The 19,785-nt window shown below is 37.2% G+C and overlaps 1 protein-coding gene across 1 annotated transcript in view; it reads right to left on the reverse strand.

The window, feature by feature from the left end:
• Positions 1-19,785, reverse strand: part of LOC150080627 (dual specificity tyrosine-phosphorylation-regulated kinase 1A-like) — a 332,070-nt gene that overhangs the window by 86,675 nt on the left and 225,610 nt on the right. The window contains exon 6 of the mRNA XM_090380761.1: positions 13,655-13,801. Coding sequence (XP_090236887.1) covers positions 13,655-13,801 — 147 coding nt within the window. The remainder of the gene's footprint in view (positions 1-13,654; positions 13,802-19,785) is intronic.

Raw genomic sequence — 19,785 nt, forward strand, 5'->3', positions numbered from 1 at the left:
CAAGAATCACTTTCTCCTCTGCTACTGTTAATCTATTATTCTGTGTATCCCCCCCCCACAAGCTAGCAGTTTTTCCACCCATGATTCAGGTGTGGATGATCCAGACAGAATTCTGGTTTTAGGTGATAAAAAACTCTTTGTTGAATTGAACAAAGATACAATCTATGGAGATGGCGCCTTTGATAAAGTTCCAAACATGTTTTACGAACTGTATGCGTGGCATGCCAAGGTGGGTAACTCATATCTGCCATGTATTTACATTTTGCTTCAGAAAAATAACTTTAGACACTTTTAATAGAATATTTGAAATCATGAAGCTGTTGGTTCCAATCTGGTACCTCAAAAAGTTTTAGTGGATTTTGAGAGGGCTTGCATGAATGCATTGAGGATTGCCTTTCCACATGCTGAATTCAAGGGTCTTATTTCCAACTGTGTCAGAGTCTCATCAGGAAACTCAACATTGTCGGCTTGAAGACTGAATTTTAAACTGATATAAATATAAAACTCAAGCTGAAGTCTCTTGCTGAATTACCTTTGTCCCAGTCCATAATGTGAGGAGTGTCTCGATGAGCTTGCCACCACATTTCCAGACGAAGATAGCTATAATGAGGTGCTCATGTACTTCTTTTCACATACAGTGAAGGTGCAGCAGGTAGAAATCCCCAGTTTCAAATTTGAGGTTTTAAAACTGGGTGCATCTTATACAGTGGTTGTATTTTTTTTACTTGCATTTCCCGCTTTTTCGCGCTCATTATTTCGCACTTGTTACCTGTATATTAGGTTACGTTTTGCCGCATTCTGCCCAGAAATGGCTCAGAAAAGATTTTCGTACAGTGCTGAATTCAAGTTAAAAGTGATCCAGTTTGCAAAAGTGAACGGAAATCGTGCTGCTGAACGTTTAGTCCTCCTCCAACTGAGAAAACAATCCGAGACTGGCTACTGGAAGAAGAAACCCTATTGAAAACGCCATGGCAGAAGAAGGCCATTAGAGGCAAGTCAGCAAAATGGCCTGATTTAGAGAGGGAATTGAAGATATGGATTGAGGAGCAAAAGGCAATTGGAATTCCTGTGTCCAAAAAGATGATTCAGCATGAGGCAAGAAGAATTGCTGATGTTTGTTTGTTTGTTTGTTATTTGGTTTTTAGGAGCATTAGCAACTAAGGCCATATTGCTCCGGGATATGCGGTAGTCATTCCCTGACCTTTCCGCATTCTCCGTATTTGGTGGTCACGGGCTCGAACCCCGGTCTAATCAAGAAGCATGTGCTACGCACTGCTGCTCCTGCCCACCTGGCTATGGAGGTGTCAGAATTGCTGATGAAAAAGAAGTTACTGATTTCAAAGGAGGACACAATTGGTGCTTCAGGTTCATGAAACGGAATGGACTAAGCATGCGTACATGCACCAGACTTGCCCAAAAGATGCCTGAAAGCTATGAGCAGAAGGTTCTTGAATTTCATCGTTTTGTCATTCAATGTCTTCCGACATTGAATGACATCAATTTGAGTTGGGACAGATTGCAAATATGGACAAAGTCCCCCTTCAATTTGATGTCCCAAGTAACAGAACTGTTGATAAGAAGGGGTGAAAACTGTAACTGTGAAGACAAGTGGACATGAAAAGAGCCATTATACAGTTGTTCTAGCTTGTTGTGCCGACGGAACCAAGCTGCCTTCAATGCTGATTTTCAAACGCAAAACAATGCCAAAAGAAGACATTCCTCGAGGAGTGATTGTCCACATTCATGACAAGGGTTTGATGGATCAGGATGGGATGAAGATCTGGTTTGAGAAAGTTTGGAGCAGGAGACCAGGTGGGCTCTTACACAAACCTGCCCTATTGGTGCTTGATCAGTTCAGGGCACACATAACAAAAAATACAAAGAAGATTGCTGCAGAGCAAAAAACAAAACTTGCCGTCATACCTGGAGGCTTGACATCCCAGCTCCAACCACTCGATGTCAGCATTAACAAACCCTTCAAAGCTGCCATGAGAGACAAATGGAACCAATGGATGAAGTCTTCTGGGGACAATTTGACACCAGCAGGAAGAGTGAAGAAACCAACTATAGGAGAAGTTTGTACCTGGGTGAAAAGATCCTGGGATAACATCAAGATTGAGATCGTTGTCAAGTCATTTAAGAAGTGTGGCATTTCAAATGCCATAGGTGGAACTGAGGATGAGGCAATATATGAAGACAGCGATTTGTCATCAGAGACAGATGAGGACAAGCTAATGGATGGGAGTTTTGACAATGATGAGTTGTATGAATTTTATGATGAATAAAACTTGAGTTTAATAACTTTATGTAATACATTTTTTACAAATTTCGGGCCCCAAAATTAAGGTGCGTCTTATACATGGGGAAATACGGTAGTTATTTGCTGATAAAAAACCAAAAAGTGTTGACTGTTCACTTTGTAAGACTGGGAAAAAATATTTATTTTTATACATAAAATAAAAGGCTTTACTTGCAATAAAACCAGAGCATTTTATTTTCTGTAATTTTCTTACAAACATTTAAATCCAAATATTCTACTTTATATTAAAATCAAAAGTTTTATATCAAAAGTTATATTAAAATACATCGTATAGAAGTAAAAATTAAATATATAAATTCAACATTTTGTTGTGTTTTGAAATATGAAATAATTTATTTTTTGTAAACTAAAAATAATGTGATCATTTATCTGTGTGAGCAATTTTCCATGTGGGTATTTTTTGTGTGAGCATTTATGACAGTGGGGTTTTTACTGTGCAGAATTTTCGTGTGTGCATTTATCTGGTCACCTACTGCAACATGTACTAACTAATACTAACTTCTTCAGAGAGACCTAGATAGTCTTCAGGAATGGTCAGAAAAATGGCAGCTGTGCTTTAATCCAACCAAGTGTAAGGTATTACACCTGGGAAACAGTAATCCCAAAAAAACTTATTCACTTGGTGGAGTTCAACTAAACCCAGTACTGGAGGAAAGGGACTTGGGTGTTACGATACGGTCAGACATGAAATTCTCTGAGCATTGTAAACAGGTTGCAAGGAAGGCCCATGGTGTCCTATCCATGATCTATCGAACTTTTGCAAGAAGAGATAGGGACGTGATAATCCCATTATATAAGGCTTATGTTAGACCACACTTGGAATACTGGAGTACGCACCTAAAGAAAGACAACGAGCTTCTTGAAAGGGTGCAAAGAAGGGTAACTCGCCTGGTGAGATCGGCAAAAGGGCGTCCTTATGAAGAAAGACTTCAAATATGTGGGTTGCAGAGTTTGTAAACTAGACACCTTAGAGGAGATTTGATTGAGGTGTTTAAGGCTCTGAGAGGCATCAGTAAAATGAATGAGGACAAAATTTTCAAGATTATAAATGATGCTAGAACTAGGGGACATAAATTCAAGTTACGGGGGGGAAATGTTTAGATTGGACTGCAGGAAGTTTTATTTTAGCCAGCGAGTTATAAATTACTGGAATAAGTTGCCTTCATGGGTGGTAGAGGCCGACAGTTTGGGGAAATTCAGAGGTCATCTGGATAGTACTTTCGGGTAAGGGAAGCGCATAGGATGATAGGTTTAATTTCCTTTTTATTTATTTTTTATTTAATTTTTTTTTATTTATTAATTATTATTATTTAGTTATTTATTTTATTTATTTATTTATTTATTTTTATCATTATTTTGTTCAGATTTTTTTTTTTTTTTTGGCTGGTGCAGCATAAGCCATAGGCTTTCTTGCACCATGCGGCCGTTACTAATACTAATACTAATAATTTATTTCTGTTCACTCATTTCTTTTTTTTTTTTTTTTTTTTTTTTCAAACATACGATAACAATGAAAGTGTAAGTGCATAATGATTTGAATTGGTTATTTGAAATTTCTTTCTATAAAACACCTTATTCTACTAACCAGTGATCATGTTAACCAGCGCCTACTTATTTCACTTTACAAGGAGCCTTACAATTGTCTCAGACAGGACCACGTGGATCTTCCTCTCAGCCAATAGCATTGCTTATAAACGTGTTGGCTGCATGCTTTGTTTTTGCATCCTTCAGTTGAAGTAATTTTTTTTGTTATGCTTATTTGACATAAATTAGTGTATTGAATTTGTGTACATACAATATTGTATAAACTGATAACATTGCCCCTAAAGAACATAGTAAGAAGAAAATTTCAATTTATGAGGTCTTGGAACGACTTACCAAAAAACAAAGTGTTATAGGGTTCACATTTTCACAATGCGATGGTGTCTCTGGAAAGGATTAATATCATAAAGCAGGGATCCACTGTATTAGGAATGTATTCCTTTTGCAACACCCTTATTCCTCACTTATCCTCCATCTCTTTATTAGCATTAGTGTAGGCATATGATGCAAGAAATTAAGCTTATATAGCATCAGCCAAAAAAAAAAAAAAAACCTTTCCCATTTCACCTATCCATTCACTCCAAAAGTTTGTCCATTTCTTCCTAGAATTTATTTAAGTTATCAACTTCCACAATGACAGATGGAAGTTTGTTCCAACAATCAACTACCCACTGGGTAAAGGCAAACTTCTGCACATCTACTCTACCATTCCCTTTCCTCAATTTGAGTTTATGCCCCCTCAGGTTCATAATCTGAGCAAGCAGAAGAATCCCATTAGAATTCAGCATGCTCAACCCATTCAAGGCCTTATACACCTTGATCAGATCACCTCGCCTAGTGTCCAGCTGCTGGATTTTGCAGAACTTAAGCGTTTCTTGGTAAGAGGACCCCTTTCTTCCCCTCACTAATCTTGTTGCCCTTATCTGTACATGCTCAAGAAACTCTACATCCTTCCTAAAACGAGGCTTCCAGACCTGCATGCATTGGTTTATTACCCTCTACTACCCATAAAAGTAACTTATTCCAGTAAATTATAACTCTCTGGCTAAAAAAAAAACTTCCTGCAATCCCATCTAAACATCTCAACCCCCACAACTCCATAACTTGAAATTATGGACCCTACCTCTAGAATCATTTATAACCATGAAAATTTCATCCTCATTCATTTTACTTATGCCTCCCAGAGCCTTAAACACCTCAATCAAGTCTCCTCTAAAGTGCCTAGTTTACAAGCTCTGCAACCCACATATTCAAGTCGATCCTCGTTTGGATGCCCTTTTGCAGATTTCATGAATTGAGTTATCTGTCTTTGGACCCTTTCAAGAAGCACAATATCTTTCTTTAGGTGCACTCTCCATACTTAAACACAGTATTCCAATGGTCTAACAATGGCCTTATATAATGGGATTATGATGTCCTTATTTCTACTAGCAATTGTTCAATAAATCATTTATAGGACACCATGGGCCTTCCTTGCAACCTGTCTACAATTCTCGGAGAACTTCATGTCTGACCGTATTATAACACCCAAGTCCCTTTCCTCCACTACTGGCTTTAGTTCAACTCCACCAAGTGTATAAGTTATTTTGGGGTTACTGTAACCCAGGTGTAATACCTACAATTTGCTGGATTAAAGCATAGCTGCTATTTTTCTGACCAGACCTGAAGTCTATCTAGGTCACTCTGAAAAATAATCTGCTTGGCATCGAGCATTAACTACTCTTCCAATCTTTAGATCATCTGCAAATTTAGACATCACCCTCTATCCCTTCATCATTGTGATTTATGAAAATCAAAAACAACAGTGATCCTAATAACACTATTGTTTCTTACATCAACGCACTCTGAGGAATATCCATTTATCACAACCCTATGCCTCCAGCTCTGAAGCTATCCAGCTATCCATCTAAGGATTTCCCCTGTGATTCCAAACTGTTTCTGCTTATAAAGTAACCAATTGTGTAGGACTGAGTCAAATGCTTTACTGAAATCCAAATAAACAATGTCAAAACAGCTAACTAGATTAGTTAAACATAATTTTCCCTTAACAAAACCATGCCAAGTATCCTTCAGAATACCATTTTTATCTAAATGATCCCGAATTCCACCCTTGATCATTGTCTCCATGATTTTCCCTACTACTGAAGTTAGATTGACCGATTGGTAATGTCCCATTACATTCATAGAACTGCCCTTATGTATTGTAAATACATTGGCACTTTTCCAATCCAGCAGAATCACTCCCATATCCAGTAATGCTCTCATAATTAGCCTCAATGGTTCAATGCACTCACTTGCCGCTTGTTATTATTTTTTTTTTTTTTTTTTTTTAGGAGCATTAGCAACTAAGGCCATATTGCAGCGGGGATATGCGGTGGTCATTCTCTGACCTTTCTGCACCCTCCGTATTTGGTGGTCATGGGCTCGAACCCCGGTCTAATCGAGAAGCATCTGCTACGCACTGCTGCTCCTGCTCACCTGGCTACGGAGGCACCCTCAATTGCTACCTCACTTAAGATTATAGAGTATATGCCATCAACCCCAGGAGCCTTACTGGCCTGAAGGCTCAAAAGTTTTTTCATTAAATAAACAGGTGAAATTTGAACATCGTCGTTAATTACATTTTTTTTCCAACTTCACTCCCATAATTTCTCATTGACAAAGGGTTTTGTTTTTTTCTATAAATATCGATGCAAAGTAACTGTTGAGTTCATCTGCAACTTCAGCTGGGGTTTTTTTATGTATTTTTTATAACCCCAAACATGAGAGGTATTAGAACCTATAGTACTTAATACTGGGCTTGAGTTGGAGGTTGAGAAGACGAAACAAGATATTTGTTGACATTGGACTTGAACTTCTGTAGATTGTAATTTTCAGGAAATACGTATGAAGAAAGGTTGTTCCAGAAAACGGCAGTTGAATGAATAAACGAGGAAGATGAAAAGTTGGTTCTGTGGGTTTGAAGTTGGACAGAAAATGGATGTTGGCTGGTGGCGGCACGTGTTCGGACTGTTTTGAAAGAGAGAGCAGGAATTATAGAAGCCAATTCAGAAGAACAGTGCCCATGGAAGTATCTGTAGAAGAGGCATTCAGCAGAAACAGTATGTCTATGAGACAGCGAGTGGTTGTTTTGTTGTTTGTTGTTTTGGTTTTTAGGAGCATTAGCAACTAAGGCCATACTGCTCCGGGAATATGCGGTGGTCATTTCCTGACCTTTCCGCATCCTCCGTATTTGGTGGTGATGGGCTCGAACCCCGGTCTGATCAAGAAGCGTTTGCTACACACTGCTGCTCCTTCCCACCTGGCTACGGAGGCGCCGAGACAGCGAGTGGAGAGACTCTGTTAGAGATGAATCATTAATTAACCTAACTGCCCTCTTCTGAGTGTAATCAAGAAGCCTGAGAGAAGTTTTGGGGACACCACCCCAGATGTGGGAACAATATTCCATGGCAGGGTGGTTTTGCGATTTATACAGAATGAGCAGCTGTTTGGAAGAAAAGTAAAGGCGAGAGTAAAGGGTCAACTGGCCTATCTTGAATTAATTCTATCTTCTGTCTAAGACTTCTTTTCTAAGCGAGCAGTTCCCTGATTTTTTTTGGTTTCTTTTGGTCTCTTGTTTCTCTTCCGTTGATCCTAGTGGCTATTACAGCAGAAAGTATATAGCTATATGGATGCCTTCTAATGTTGCACCGTTGTTGTTGTTGAGGTAATGTGGCATTATTTTATTTTATTTGAACCCGAAACACGAGAGGTATTAGAACCTATAGTACTTAGTACCATGCTTGGGTTGGAGGTTGAGAAGACGGAAGAAGATATTTGTTGACATTGGGCTTGAACTTCTGTAGATTGTAATTTTCAGGAAATACGTATGAAGGAAGGTTGTTCCAGAAAATGGCAGTTGAATGAATAAATGAAGAACATGAAAAGTTGATTCTGTGGGTTTGAAGTTGGACAGAAAATGGATGTTGGCTGGTGGCGGCACGTGTTCGGACTGTTTTGAAAGAGAGAGCAGGAATTATAGAAGCCAATTCAGAAGAACAGTGCCCATGGAAGTATTTGTACAAGAGGCATGCAGCAGAAACAGTAAGTCTATGAGAAAGCGAGTGGAGAAACTCTGTTAGAGATGAATCATTAATTAACCTAACTGCCCTCTTCTGAATGGAATCAAGAAGCTTGAGAGAAGTTTTGGGGGCACCACCCCAGATGTGGTAACAATATTCCATGGCAAGGCAGATTTGCAATTTATACAGAGTGAGCAGCTGTGGAAGAAAAGTAACGCCGAGAGCGAAAGAGAAAACCAAGTTTTTTAGATGCAGAGGAAGCAATATTTGTAATGTGCTTGTGTCAAGAGAGATTAGAAGGTCAGGGTAATCCCCAAAAGAGATATATCATTTTGCCTAGAAATCGGAGTGTCACTAAAGATAAGCATAGGATCAGAAGAATCCTTTTTGCAAGATATAAGACAAGACTGAGTTTTAGAAGGGTTGAAATCAATTAAGTTGTCTTTGCCCCACTGGAGAATTACCTGAAGATCAGCATTTAAGGAATTGGTAGCAGATTTTCGAGAAGTTGAAGCTGATTGAGCAGGGCAAGGTTTGTCAAAATGGAAAGCGAGTGCAATGTGCTATCATCGGCAAAACTATGGATAGGATTTCCAGTCAATGGAAGAAGGTCATTAATATACAAGAGGAAAAGAGTGGGGGAAAGAACTGAACCTTGGGGAACACCGGCATTAGTGGAGAAGTTAGAAGTCAGAGAGCCATCTACCATCACCCTCAGTGAGTGATCAGAGAGAAAACTGGATAACCAATTACTAAAAACAGTTGGCAAACCATAAGATGGAAGCTTGTTTAGAAGACCTTTATGCCAAACACAAACAAAAGTCTTTGAGATGTCAAGAGCAACTACTTGTGTTTCACCAAACCTTTCCATTGAATTAGTCCATAAATGGGTAACATAAGCCAGAATATCACCAGTGGATCGACACTGACGGAATCCATACTGACGATCGTTGACCAGATGGAAGGTTTCTAGGTAATTTAAGAGTTGGCGGTTAATTGATTTCTCCATTATTTTAGAAAGAGTAGAAGTAATTGCGATGGGAGGAATTTGTCACCCTTTTCAGGAACTGGCTGGATATGAGCAAATTTCCAAGCAGAAGGAAAAACACCTTTGGAATAAGAAAGTGAAAAAGGTGGCAAAGAATAGGCGTAAGTTCAGGAGCACAGGTTTTGAGAACAAGTGGAGAAATACAATCAGGACCTGGAGCTTTCTTAGCATCAAGATTCATCAAAATCCTTCTGATATCCTTTTGACGGAAGACCACAGGAGCCATTGAATGGAGCATGTTGAGAATGGTGGGAGTTGTTTTACCAAGATCATAAATACATGAGCTGGAAGAAAAATGAGATGCTAGCAGGTCAGCTTTATCCTTGGCTGAAGTGACAACAGAACCATCTGGTTTGGACAGAGGTGAGAGCAGAGATGGGCAAAAGTTGCGGCCAATAGCTTTGGCAAGAGACCAGAATGCTCGGCTACCATTAGGGCAAGAAGCAAGTTTTTTATTCTTAGCCTGTTCAAACTCTAGTTTGGACTGATTAATAACTGCTTTACAATTGTTGTGAGCTTTGGTGTAGGCAGAAAATGAAACTGAAGAATTAGAAACAAGCCAATTACGATATGCAACATTCTTCTCTTGAACAGCCTTAGCACATTTATTGGAAAACCAAGGTTTAGATAAGGGACGAGATTTTAAAGTGGAGTGTGGGATAAAGGATTCCATTCCTGCAAGAATAATTTTACTGACACGATCTGAGCAAACGTTGACATCAGAAGTTTTGAAACAGTAATCCGACCAAGGAAAAGAAGAAAAGAAGTCTCACAGGTCATCCCATTTTGCATTCTTGTAATGCCAAACAACACGAGGTTGGGAATAGCCATGAGATAAAGGTTCCATTGGAGAAGAGACAATCACCAAGTTGTGATCTGAAGTTCCTAAAGGACCTCTCACTTCGACCGTGTACTTAGAAGGGTTGTTTGTGAGAAAAAGATCAAAGCTTGGCTGCATGGTTAGGATTGTCTAGTATTCTTGTAGGTAAATGAACAATCTGTGCAAGGTCATTAGTAATTGCAAAAGCCTCAGCATCTTGACCAGCTGGGTCGGTGTGACTAGAAAACGGAAGCCAGCTGGAGTTGTGAACATTAAAATCACCAAGGAAAATTACCTCACTGTTAGGAAAGTTCGACTGGAGAAAGTCAAGTTGCAAAGAGCTCCAAGTGATTAATGGAGTTAGGAGAACGGTAGAGAGACAACAGATGAATTTGACAGAACGAGGTAGAGACATTTTAAGTCAGAGAAGATTGAAAAGAGGTGACTGCAAATTACCAAGTCTCTGACAGGGAATATCAGAATGGATATATGCACAAGTACCACCTTTGAGGCGTAAGGAATCGTACAGCAAATAATTTGGGCATCTGAGATGAGCAGTAGTTGAATCAACTGATAACTGAGATTCTGTTAGAAAAAGTACATGGGGTTTGGCAGCCTGCAAGTGGAAATGACATTGTTGAGATTAAAATTGATACCCCATATATTTGTGAAAGGAATTAGGAAGTGCTTGGGAGGTTTAGATCTTTTCGCAGATAAGCTTGTTCTATTAGTTTGACAATTCATGGTGTATTCAATAGTAAGAAAAAGTGGGTGTGACATGCTGAATGAAGTAATGAAATTTTTGGATATGGCATACACATGGTAAGAATATACCCAGATCCTTGACATAACGTGGCCTCAACAATGCTCCCCACATACACACACTACTCGGACTCCCTCCAGTCACTATCTGGCAGAGTAGAGGTAGCAAGATTATACATTAGCTGATCCGGAAGCCTCGTAAAGAGTTACCAATAGGTTCGGCCCAGTATACTAACTAGCAGCCGTCCTGTGAACACCATTTTAGACCTGCACCCTCGAAATGTAAGGAATATTGGATCTCGCCACGATGTTCATCATAACCTCAAAAGTCATTAATCATACTGCAAGATGGAAGAGATTAGTTGAAGTGAATTTATTTACAATACAAATTTCACATTACAAATCAACTGTACTGTGCAATGGTCATTCTCTCAGCTACAGCACAATAATCTGGTAAGTAGGCTACAGCAGAAACCGATGAAGAGACACTGTCCACAGATGAGCACAAGCATCACATCCTAGAGACTGATCATCACAATGAGCTGGACAAGTAGGCTACAACAAAAACCGATGAAGAGGCACTTTCACAGTGAGCACAAGCATCACATCTTAGAGATTGATCATCGCCGGTATTCTCCAAAAGACAGAGTTCAACGAACAGCCATCTACCAGCAGCCAGTGAGCTCAACAGAAGTTACTCATATGGTCCGATCTGGTTTGTCCTTCTCTTTTTTGCATTTATATATGTGAAGAATTTCTTATCCCCACTCTTTGCTAGTGATTTCTCATAATTTGCCTTTGCCAGCCTAACCTTTTCTGTGGCACTATTACTGATCAATTTGTAGCTGTTATATACTTCAGCACTTTTTATTGTACTTTTTATTGCTCTGCAACTTTTTCATGCTGTCTTTTTCTGCTCAAGTAATCCAGCAACTTCCTTATTCATCCAACTTGGACTCTTCCTCGTAGAGTATTTTTTAATGGTATATAAGCATTCGAGGTTTCTGTGATTAATGTTTTAAAGGTATACCATAATTCAATTGTGTTCACTCTCTGTCGATATCTACCCAGTTAATAGAAGCTATGTAGCACCTTAAGCCACCATAATTTCCTATCCTGAAATTATAGCCCATTCCTTTGTCTTCATTGTACACCATAGAACTCTGTCATCACTTCCTGCTACTGGTTTCTGTACTGTCAGCCCTATTATGTTATCTGGTTCATGGGCCATTCTTTTCCCTAGTACTTTCCATGACATGTTGATACAAATAACAATCATCTAGTTGATTTAAAAATTTTGTGGAGTTTTCTTTGCATTTGCTCCAATCAATTAGAGGCATATTAAAATCACCCATAATAAGACAGTGCAGCCATTCCATTTGCATGTAGAGGGTCTCATAATAATCTTCACAATCAATTGGCCTGTAGATTACTCCCGCTCTCATTATACCTTTGCTTCCAACTATCTCACACCATACAGATTCTATATTAGCATGCAAAATATCGGAATCTGGGAAAGCTTTTGACGTACCCATGCTGCTTTTGATAAGAAGCATGATCCCACCACCCCCTTCGGTCTTCCGTATCCTTCCTAAATACATTATATATACCATACTGAAACTCATCATCCCCTATCTCTGGTGTTTCTGTAAGCCCTATTATGTCAGCATTACTTGTCCTAACCAGCAGTTTGAATTCACTCATTTTATTGACAACACTTCTGACATTACTGTATAAATAATTAAGACTTAGGGTTCTTGTACAGTTAACTACCCTGACACACTTCTTAAAATTATTTAAGCTCACTTCCCTGGCATTTGCTACCTAGTCATTTGAAACGATTCTGCCATCAGAACACCTTGCTAATATGTTCTGTTGAGGTAACAAACAAGAACCCTTGAGGTATGTGCAAGCGTTACTTTGACCAATATTATCAGATAAACAAGTACAGTCAGTCTTGTATAGCACGATAGTTGTGTTCCTAGAAACCCTCATGCAATGCAAAATCGTGCAATATAAACAACAAGCTCTATGGGAAAAATAGGGTTAGGTGCCAACCACCCAAGATTGAACACACATTTGTAACCAAAACATTGCCAAGCACAATAAATAATCGTAATAAAATATGTATTTTATTATAACTATTACGTAATAAAAAATATTGCTAATGCTTTTGCTTCTATCGTAAGCAAACTTGTTTTTTGTTTGATTTTCTATCCAAAGAGATGACAGCCATTCCATCTCTTCCAATTCTTTGTGTCTTAATCTAATGGATTTTAATTAAACTTTGAGTTGTTCCTGCTCCACAAGGCACATCTGCTCGCCACGAATGGCAAAAGCAGAATCCTTAATCTAGAGGAGTTAATCTAGACTGGAGAAGGTTGATTGAAAAAATATTCAGTTCTCCTTCCATCAAATTGGAAGAAAATGGTTCTTAAACTCAGGTGGTTTCCACACCAAGTGGATTAAAAACCCTTCGATGCATGTGTGCATCAACATGAAGTTAATGTGTTAAGTGACTACTTAAATACTTTGAAACAATTTTTAATGAACGGTTGAGAAAACACAGTATTTGTAAGGTCTATTGTTTTCAATATGTAATAATGAATGAATAAAAAATACTGTTCTTCAAGTATCTGAATTTAAAAAAAAAAAAAAAAAAAATCACACATTTTGTGAACTATGACAAAATAATGCTTTATAGCTACTAAGAGTAAACATACAGAAAGTCACAATTATTTCTATATTAATTTTCAATTATATGGAAATGATTTTTTTAGTACAGCTGTTTCTAATGTAAACTGATATTGTCCCAACAGACCTACTGACATGTAAAACAAATTGCCTTAGTGCTTGGTATTATCAGGAAAGCACAGACAGATATTTCAAGAATAAAGTCCCCCCCCCCCATTTCCATTTAGGCAAAAGGAGAAAAAAAAAAAAAAAATCAAATGCTGAAAATAAAAATGTGAAATTATATCTTCTGACAACACAAACTTCAAGTAATTCGTTTTACAGAGAGAGGGAGAGAGAGAGAGAGAGAAAGAGTCGAATGCATTAAATATGTGAAAAAAATCAGTCAGCAGTGGCAGTGCACTTACCTCATTTGCTCCACTAAATAGAGGTTCACCAGTATGCATTTCTACTAATATGCAACCTAAACTCCACATATCAATAGCCATATCGTAAGGTATACCCAAAAGCACTTCAGGAGACCTGTAGAACCTGCTCTGAATGTACTGGTATATCTAAAAAAGATTTCAACACCATTGAAATAATTATAAGTGGTAAAGTAAATAACTACACATATGATACTTTTAATATCTATTTTTAAGCATCCAAAGGACAAACCCAAGTAGAATAATCAAACTTAATTTTGTTAAGATCATGACATACCTGGCTTACAGTATCAAAAAACTTAATTTCCACAGAAAATTTTTAAATGGAAGTGAAATGGATGGATATTATTGAGGAAAAAAAAGTATCAAATCAATTATATATATACAAATATATAAGTAATGACATTAAAATATCCTGAATTAGATTTAAATTATAATCTAAATATTTGGAGGCTTACTGCTACAGTTCTGTCTTGTTACCCATTCTCTTCCCTCCCTATTACGATTAATTTTTAGGTTTATGTTAAATTAGCATTTAACTACAAACCTACAGGCAAGAGAGATGTGGATCGATCAAGACAACAATGGCGAGATCAAGACCACCTCCAAGAGCTACAACGGAACAGGTCTAAAACGACCTAAGCCGAACCAAGTTCACGATGATGATTAAATTTTCACTCTACAGTTTTGCCATACTACTGGCATTTTGTATTAATTTTTACACGTAATTTCAATTATATATATATAAAACAGAGTTGCTTTCTTTTCAACATATCTTTCCTGCTTTTAACCCTGCAGCTGAACAAACAAGGTGGTGTTACATCTGACAAGTGTAAACTTTCTTTTTTAATTTGTGGGTAAAAGTTTATTCATTAGTTGTTTCTTGTCACTTTCTATTCGCCTTCATGGTGATTAACTGGCCATAAACAACACCCGTCACCACCAAATGCAGAGGATGCGGAGAGGTCAGGGAATGACCACCGCATATCCCGGAGCAATATGGCCTTAGTTGCTAATGCTCCAAACACACACACACACACACACACACACACACACACACACACACACACACACACACACACACACACACACACACACACACACACACACACACACACTTTATAGAGTTCTGTGCCATCACAAAGTACCTTGGCAGAGTTGAACTAATGTTCTGCAGCCACTGTACATAAGATACTATATCGACATATCTAATAGTCTTTACTCTGTGAAACAAAAATAATAAAGCTATCAAAAACAACTAAGTTAAGAATGCAGATGTTTATTAAACTAATGAGAGAAGAAAAGCAAGTAAACTGAAAATTTAGACAAACAAACAAACATCATCAAGCACTGGACTATTATCATGCTATTCTCCAAGAAAAAAAGCTAAATAGTTGCAAAGAGAGTAGTGGATAACTTATAGGTTTTCGTGTGCAATTTCTGAACAAAAATCATAAAAAAAAAAATTCACTTCAGAAACTATTGCAGTAGAAGTTTGGCTATATTTAGGAGGGAAGAAAAGATTTCAGATTTTTAATCTTTGACAAATGTTTAATGTGGGAACATTATTATCGGGGGTTGCTTGTCAGGTTATCTGCCACCACTGCTGGGTCAAAGAAATGCAATATTATTGTTTGCACGAATTTTTAAGGCATAAAATAGAAGTCAACTTATATACTGGAATATGTTGTAGTAAAATGTTTGACTTAAAGTGACAACAAATTTACAGTAAGAACTGATTAGAAAAAATACATAAAACAGCATTAATTTCTAGAAATTCTAATGCATACAAAAAATAACATTTACTGAAATGAATAAACTGAATATCTATTTATTCATTATTTATTTATTTATTTATTATTATTTTTTTTTTATAGCAAGTTCAAACAGAAGGATATTATGAATAAGCTGAGGGCTGGAAAGCCAGAAGAAACTTGTTAGCACTGGACTCTAATTTTGGAAAGTGTTAATTTTCAGGATATACACACCAATGGGAAAATTATTCTGGACAACAAATAAAAAGATGAAAAGAAAGAAGTAACTTACTTGAAAGGATGAAAATGCTCCTCTATGTCAAAAAGCCAAAAATTATTTTTACCAAACTCTTGAAGAGACAATTCATTTAATTCAATGTGGTTAAAACCAAAGTTGTCCATTCATTGCTGTTTGCTAAGTAGTTATGAGCAGATTTTAAATATGCTAGACTAAAGTTGATAAGTTAGGTTTCTTCTGTTCTCCACCACCTTGAATGCGGTACTACCCAAATGGCATATTATTTTGGGATTACTGTTAACCTTTCATTTATCAATGCTAAACTATAACTAACTTCTTAGCCCGTTTGCTTATTTTTAGCCATATTTCTGTTATTAGCCACTCTGCAAACTTAGATAATAAGCCGGATATCTTTTCATCAATATTGTTAATAAATATAAATATCGAAAACAGTAAACCCAGCAATAAACCCCGAGAGACACCACTAAGAGCAGTACCCACTTATCATCACCGTGTCTTCATGCAACCCAATCCCTTTATCTACAGCAGTAATTTGCCCACAATGCCACACCACTCCAATTTGTACAGCAGAATTTTACGTGATAAAGACTTAATAAATATCAGTATATGATGTCAAATTACATTTTTCATTCAAGTTTTTGATACCGTGTCATAGTAGCTAATCAGTGTCTACTGTTCCTATGCTCAATCTTTGATAAAACCACCCAGATTTCTAGATAAGATCCTATATCAACCTGTCTTCTAATGATTTCTTATGCTGATGACATTTCCCCTGGCTTTACAAGCCCATTCCAATAATATTATCCTTCTTAATCCATCATGTATGGCTCAGCAACTTACTAATGGCTTCCTGGATATCACTGAAGTTTTTGGTTTGCATGTCAATCCCTTGCTGCTTCTAGACTCTAAGCAAGTGTACATGAAAACTAGTTCAGGTTCTGATATCAAACTTCTAACTTTAGCAGGTCTGTTATCGTCGGTCTCATTGAATTGAAAAATTTTTTATTTATTTTTTTTTTTTATTTTATTCCTTTGTTAAAGTCTCGCTTTTCTATTTTAAATGTAAGCTCCTCTAGCTTCTCTACATACTGGGGCATGGCATAGCCATTACTTCTTTTTAGACAGAAATGAATAATTTTATATATTTGCATATAATCTCTAGGTAAAAGCACATCATAAATATTTTTCTTTTGCATCAAAAGATGCAGAGGAACTTTGTTTTCTTTTTTGCTATTACATTACTTTTCTTTTAAACAGCTACTAATGCTATACAAATCTCAAATCTGCCCTACCAAAGAAAATTATTCCTACACACACACAGCCAAGTGATCAAGCATGAGAGTGCAATAATGCACACACATTCAAGTAGACCCTATTATTATTAGCCATATGGTGCAAGGAAGCTTGAGGCTTATGCTGCATCAGCCAAAAAAAAAATAAAAATGAGCACCCTGAGAGAGAGAGAGAGAGAGAGAGAGAGAGAGAGAGAGAGAGAGAGAGAGAGAGAGAGAGAGAGAGAGAGAGAGAGCACAGATGACTGTATTTCATTAATGGTTGCATTTCTGAATACGGTACTTTCTTGTATTCTATCTTGTGAACTCCTCTGACCGTTTGGTCGTCCCGGAGTATAAGCAGAAAATTTATTTATTTATTTTATTTCATTCCCACAATAATTAATTCTAAACTCCTTTCACTTAGTAGTTGTTCTGGAGTATAAACAAGAACTTTCACAACTGGGCAGTACACCCAAAAATCTCTCTCAAGCTTCTAGACTATTCAAAAGAGGCCAGTCAGAAGAGGTTAATTAATGATCTATCACTTACAAAGTTTCTCCAGTCACATCTCACAGACATTCAGTTTCTGTTTCGAGCCATTTCTATAGATCCTTCCGCTGGCACCGTTTTTCGAAACTGGCATCTACAATTCCACTACTCTCTTCAAAACAAGTCCAAACACGTGCCACAACCAGTCAGCATCTATTTACTGTCCAACTCCAAATTAACAGAGCCAACTTCTGTTCTCTGGAACAACCTTCCTTTACATGTAATTGCTGAAAATTACAATCAACAGAATTCAAGTCAAATGTCAACAAGTATCTTCCATTTTCTCAACCTTTATCTCACGCATGATATAAAGTACTAAAGGTGCTTAATATTTTTTTTGTTTAGGGTTTTCATTAAAAAATTTAAAAAAAAAACAGTTCAAGGGTGCAATAGGTATAATTTTTATGCCTTCCAATGCAACTGACTGCCTTCATCCAGTGAAAGGATGAAGGCCCATAAATCAGAAACCTGGTAAATTGCTGGTCCCCCCCCCCCCCCAGTTTTCAGATTTAGAAAAAAAAAAAAAAAAAAAAAAACAGACAAGCAAGAATTTAAATTAAATGTAAAAATTGGAATATGTATATGTAAACAGCGAATCTGTCCCCCCCCTTTATTTTTTACTGAGAGCTTCTTTTCTCCATATTTTTATGGCAAAATATCCTACAATAAAATTAGTTGCAGAGAAATCCACAAAAGGTAGGAAGCAATTGCCAACATATCAAGCTACCAATGCATTCTCTGTTTACTTCTGCTTGATCTTTCCAATCATCATATATTTTGGTGTACAAACCTTTGAAGCACTAAAAATTTTTCTCAAATTTAAGACAACTTATACATTGAGTATAAAATTCTAAACTTCAGTTGAAGGCATATATAAAGACTAATTAATAGCAATATACTTACAATTTACTATATATAAATTGTTTTACACAACTGTTTCTCACCTTTTAAAACACAAGAATTTCTTCATCCAATGAAAACAGTTTGTAGAATTCATCGGGAGTTATGTTCAGGTTTACTTCATGAGTTCCAAAAAAGTAAACTTTCAAGACTTAATTTCTTGTAGCAAATGCACTTCCATATTGAGGCACTGTTTACAGAAAACCCAATTTTCAGTACAATACTAAACATGCAACAAGAAATGGTTACATAATCAAATCTTCCCATGTACACATATAGCATCGATAACAGTGATGACACATCATCACCTATGCCTGTGGGTTTTGGTTTCATGACTTTCTACATAATTGAGTGTTGCATACACTTACTGCTTTCTTTAAAATTACTGTGAAGAATTATAAGATGTCACAACAAACTTTTAAAGAAAAGGGCATAAATAATTGAATTAAAAAGTACATAGTGGCTCTTAATACAGGTTTCACTGTAATACACCACATGAGATGCAAAAATGACTATAAAAAAGGTGTGGGGGTTTATAATACAGCAAATATTAAGCATGCTCTGGACTGAGCTATTGAGCTGTGAAGAGAATACAGTATTTATTTAGAAATAAAACTTTCTTATCCCACATGTGATACTGTACAAGCTATATCAATAAATTCAGCAACTGTAGTTTGCTTCTTTACTATGGGCTCCATATAAGAATGAATACATTACAGGTTTTTTTTTTTTTTTTGGGGGGGGGGTTTAAGGGTAAGTACAATATTGTTTGTAAATCATGATGCTTACTCAATCCATTCAAGGACTTAAACACCTCAATCAGATCTCCCTGCAGGTACCTAGTACCCAGATGCTGAAATTTGCAGAACTGAAGCTTTCCTTGGTAAGAGCACCCTTTTGTTTCCTTCACCAATCTGGCTGCCCTTCTCTGCGCCCATTTCAGCAGATCTACATCCTTCCTAAAGTAAGGCCTCCGGAACTGTATACAGTACTCTAGATGTGGCCCGACCATTCCTTATACAATGAGTTAATCACCTCCTTTTCCCTGTTAGCAAATTTCATCTATATCACTGACAAAACCCCTGACAGTTTGCTGCTCTACTCAGAAAACTTCGTGTATTTTTTATTCGACCCCGGGGGCTCACATCTGGTGAGTATGGGCTTGGCAAACCCAGGGTCCTGAGCTGGATATCATCATTCTTCTCTTTTTTGGTGATGCCTTTCTACTTCTCTCTCTCTCTCACACACACACACACACACACACGGGTAACTCAGGAATTTATTTTTTTTTGGCTGGTGCAGCATAAGCCTCAGGCTTCCTTGTACCATGTGGCTAATAATAATAATAATAATAATTTTCAAGTACACTGAGTATAG

The sequence above is a fragment of the Mastigoproctus giganteus genome, chromosome 9 (genome assembly GCF_048544385.1).
Source record: "Mastigoproctus giganteus isolate SK-2022 chromosome 9, ASM4854438v1, whole genome shotgun sequence".
Classification (NCBI taxonomy): domain Eukaryota; kingdom Metazoa; phylum Arthropoda; class Arachnida; order Uropygi; family Thelyphonidae; genus Mastigoproctus; species Mastigoproctus giganteus.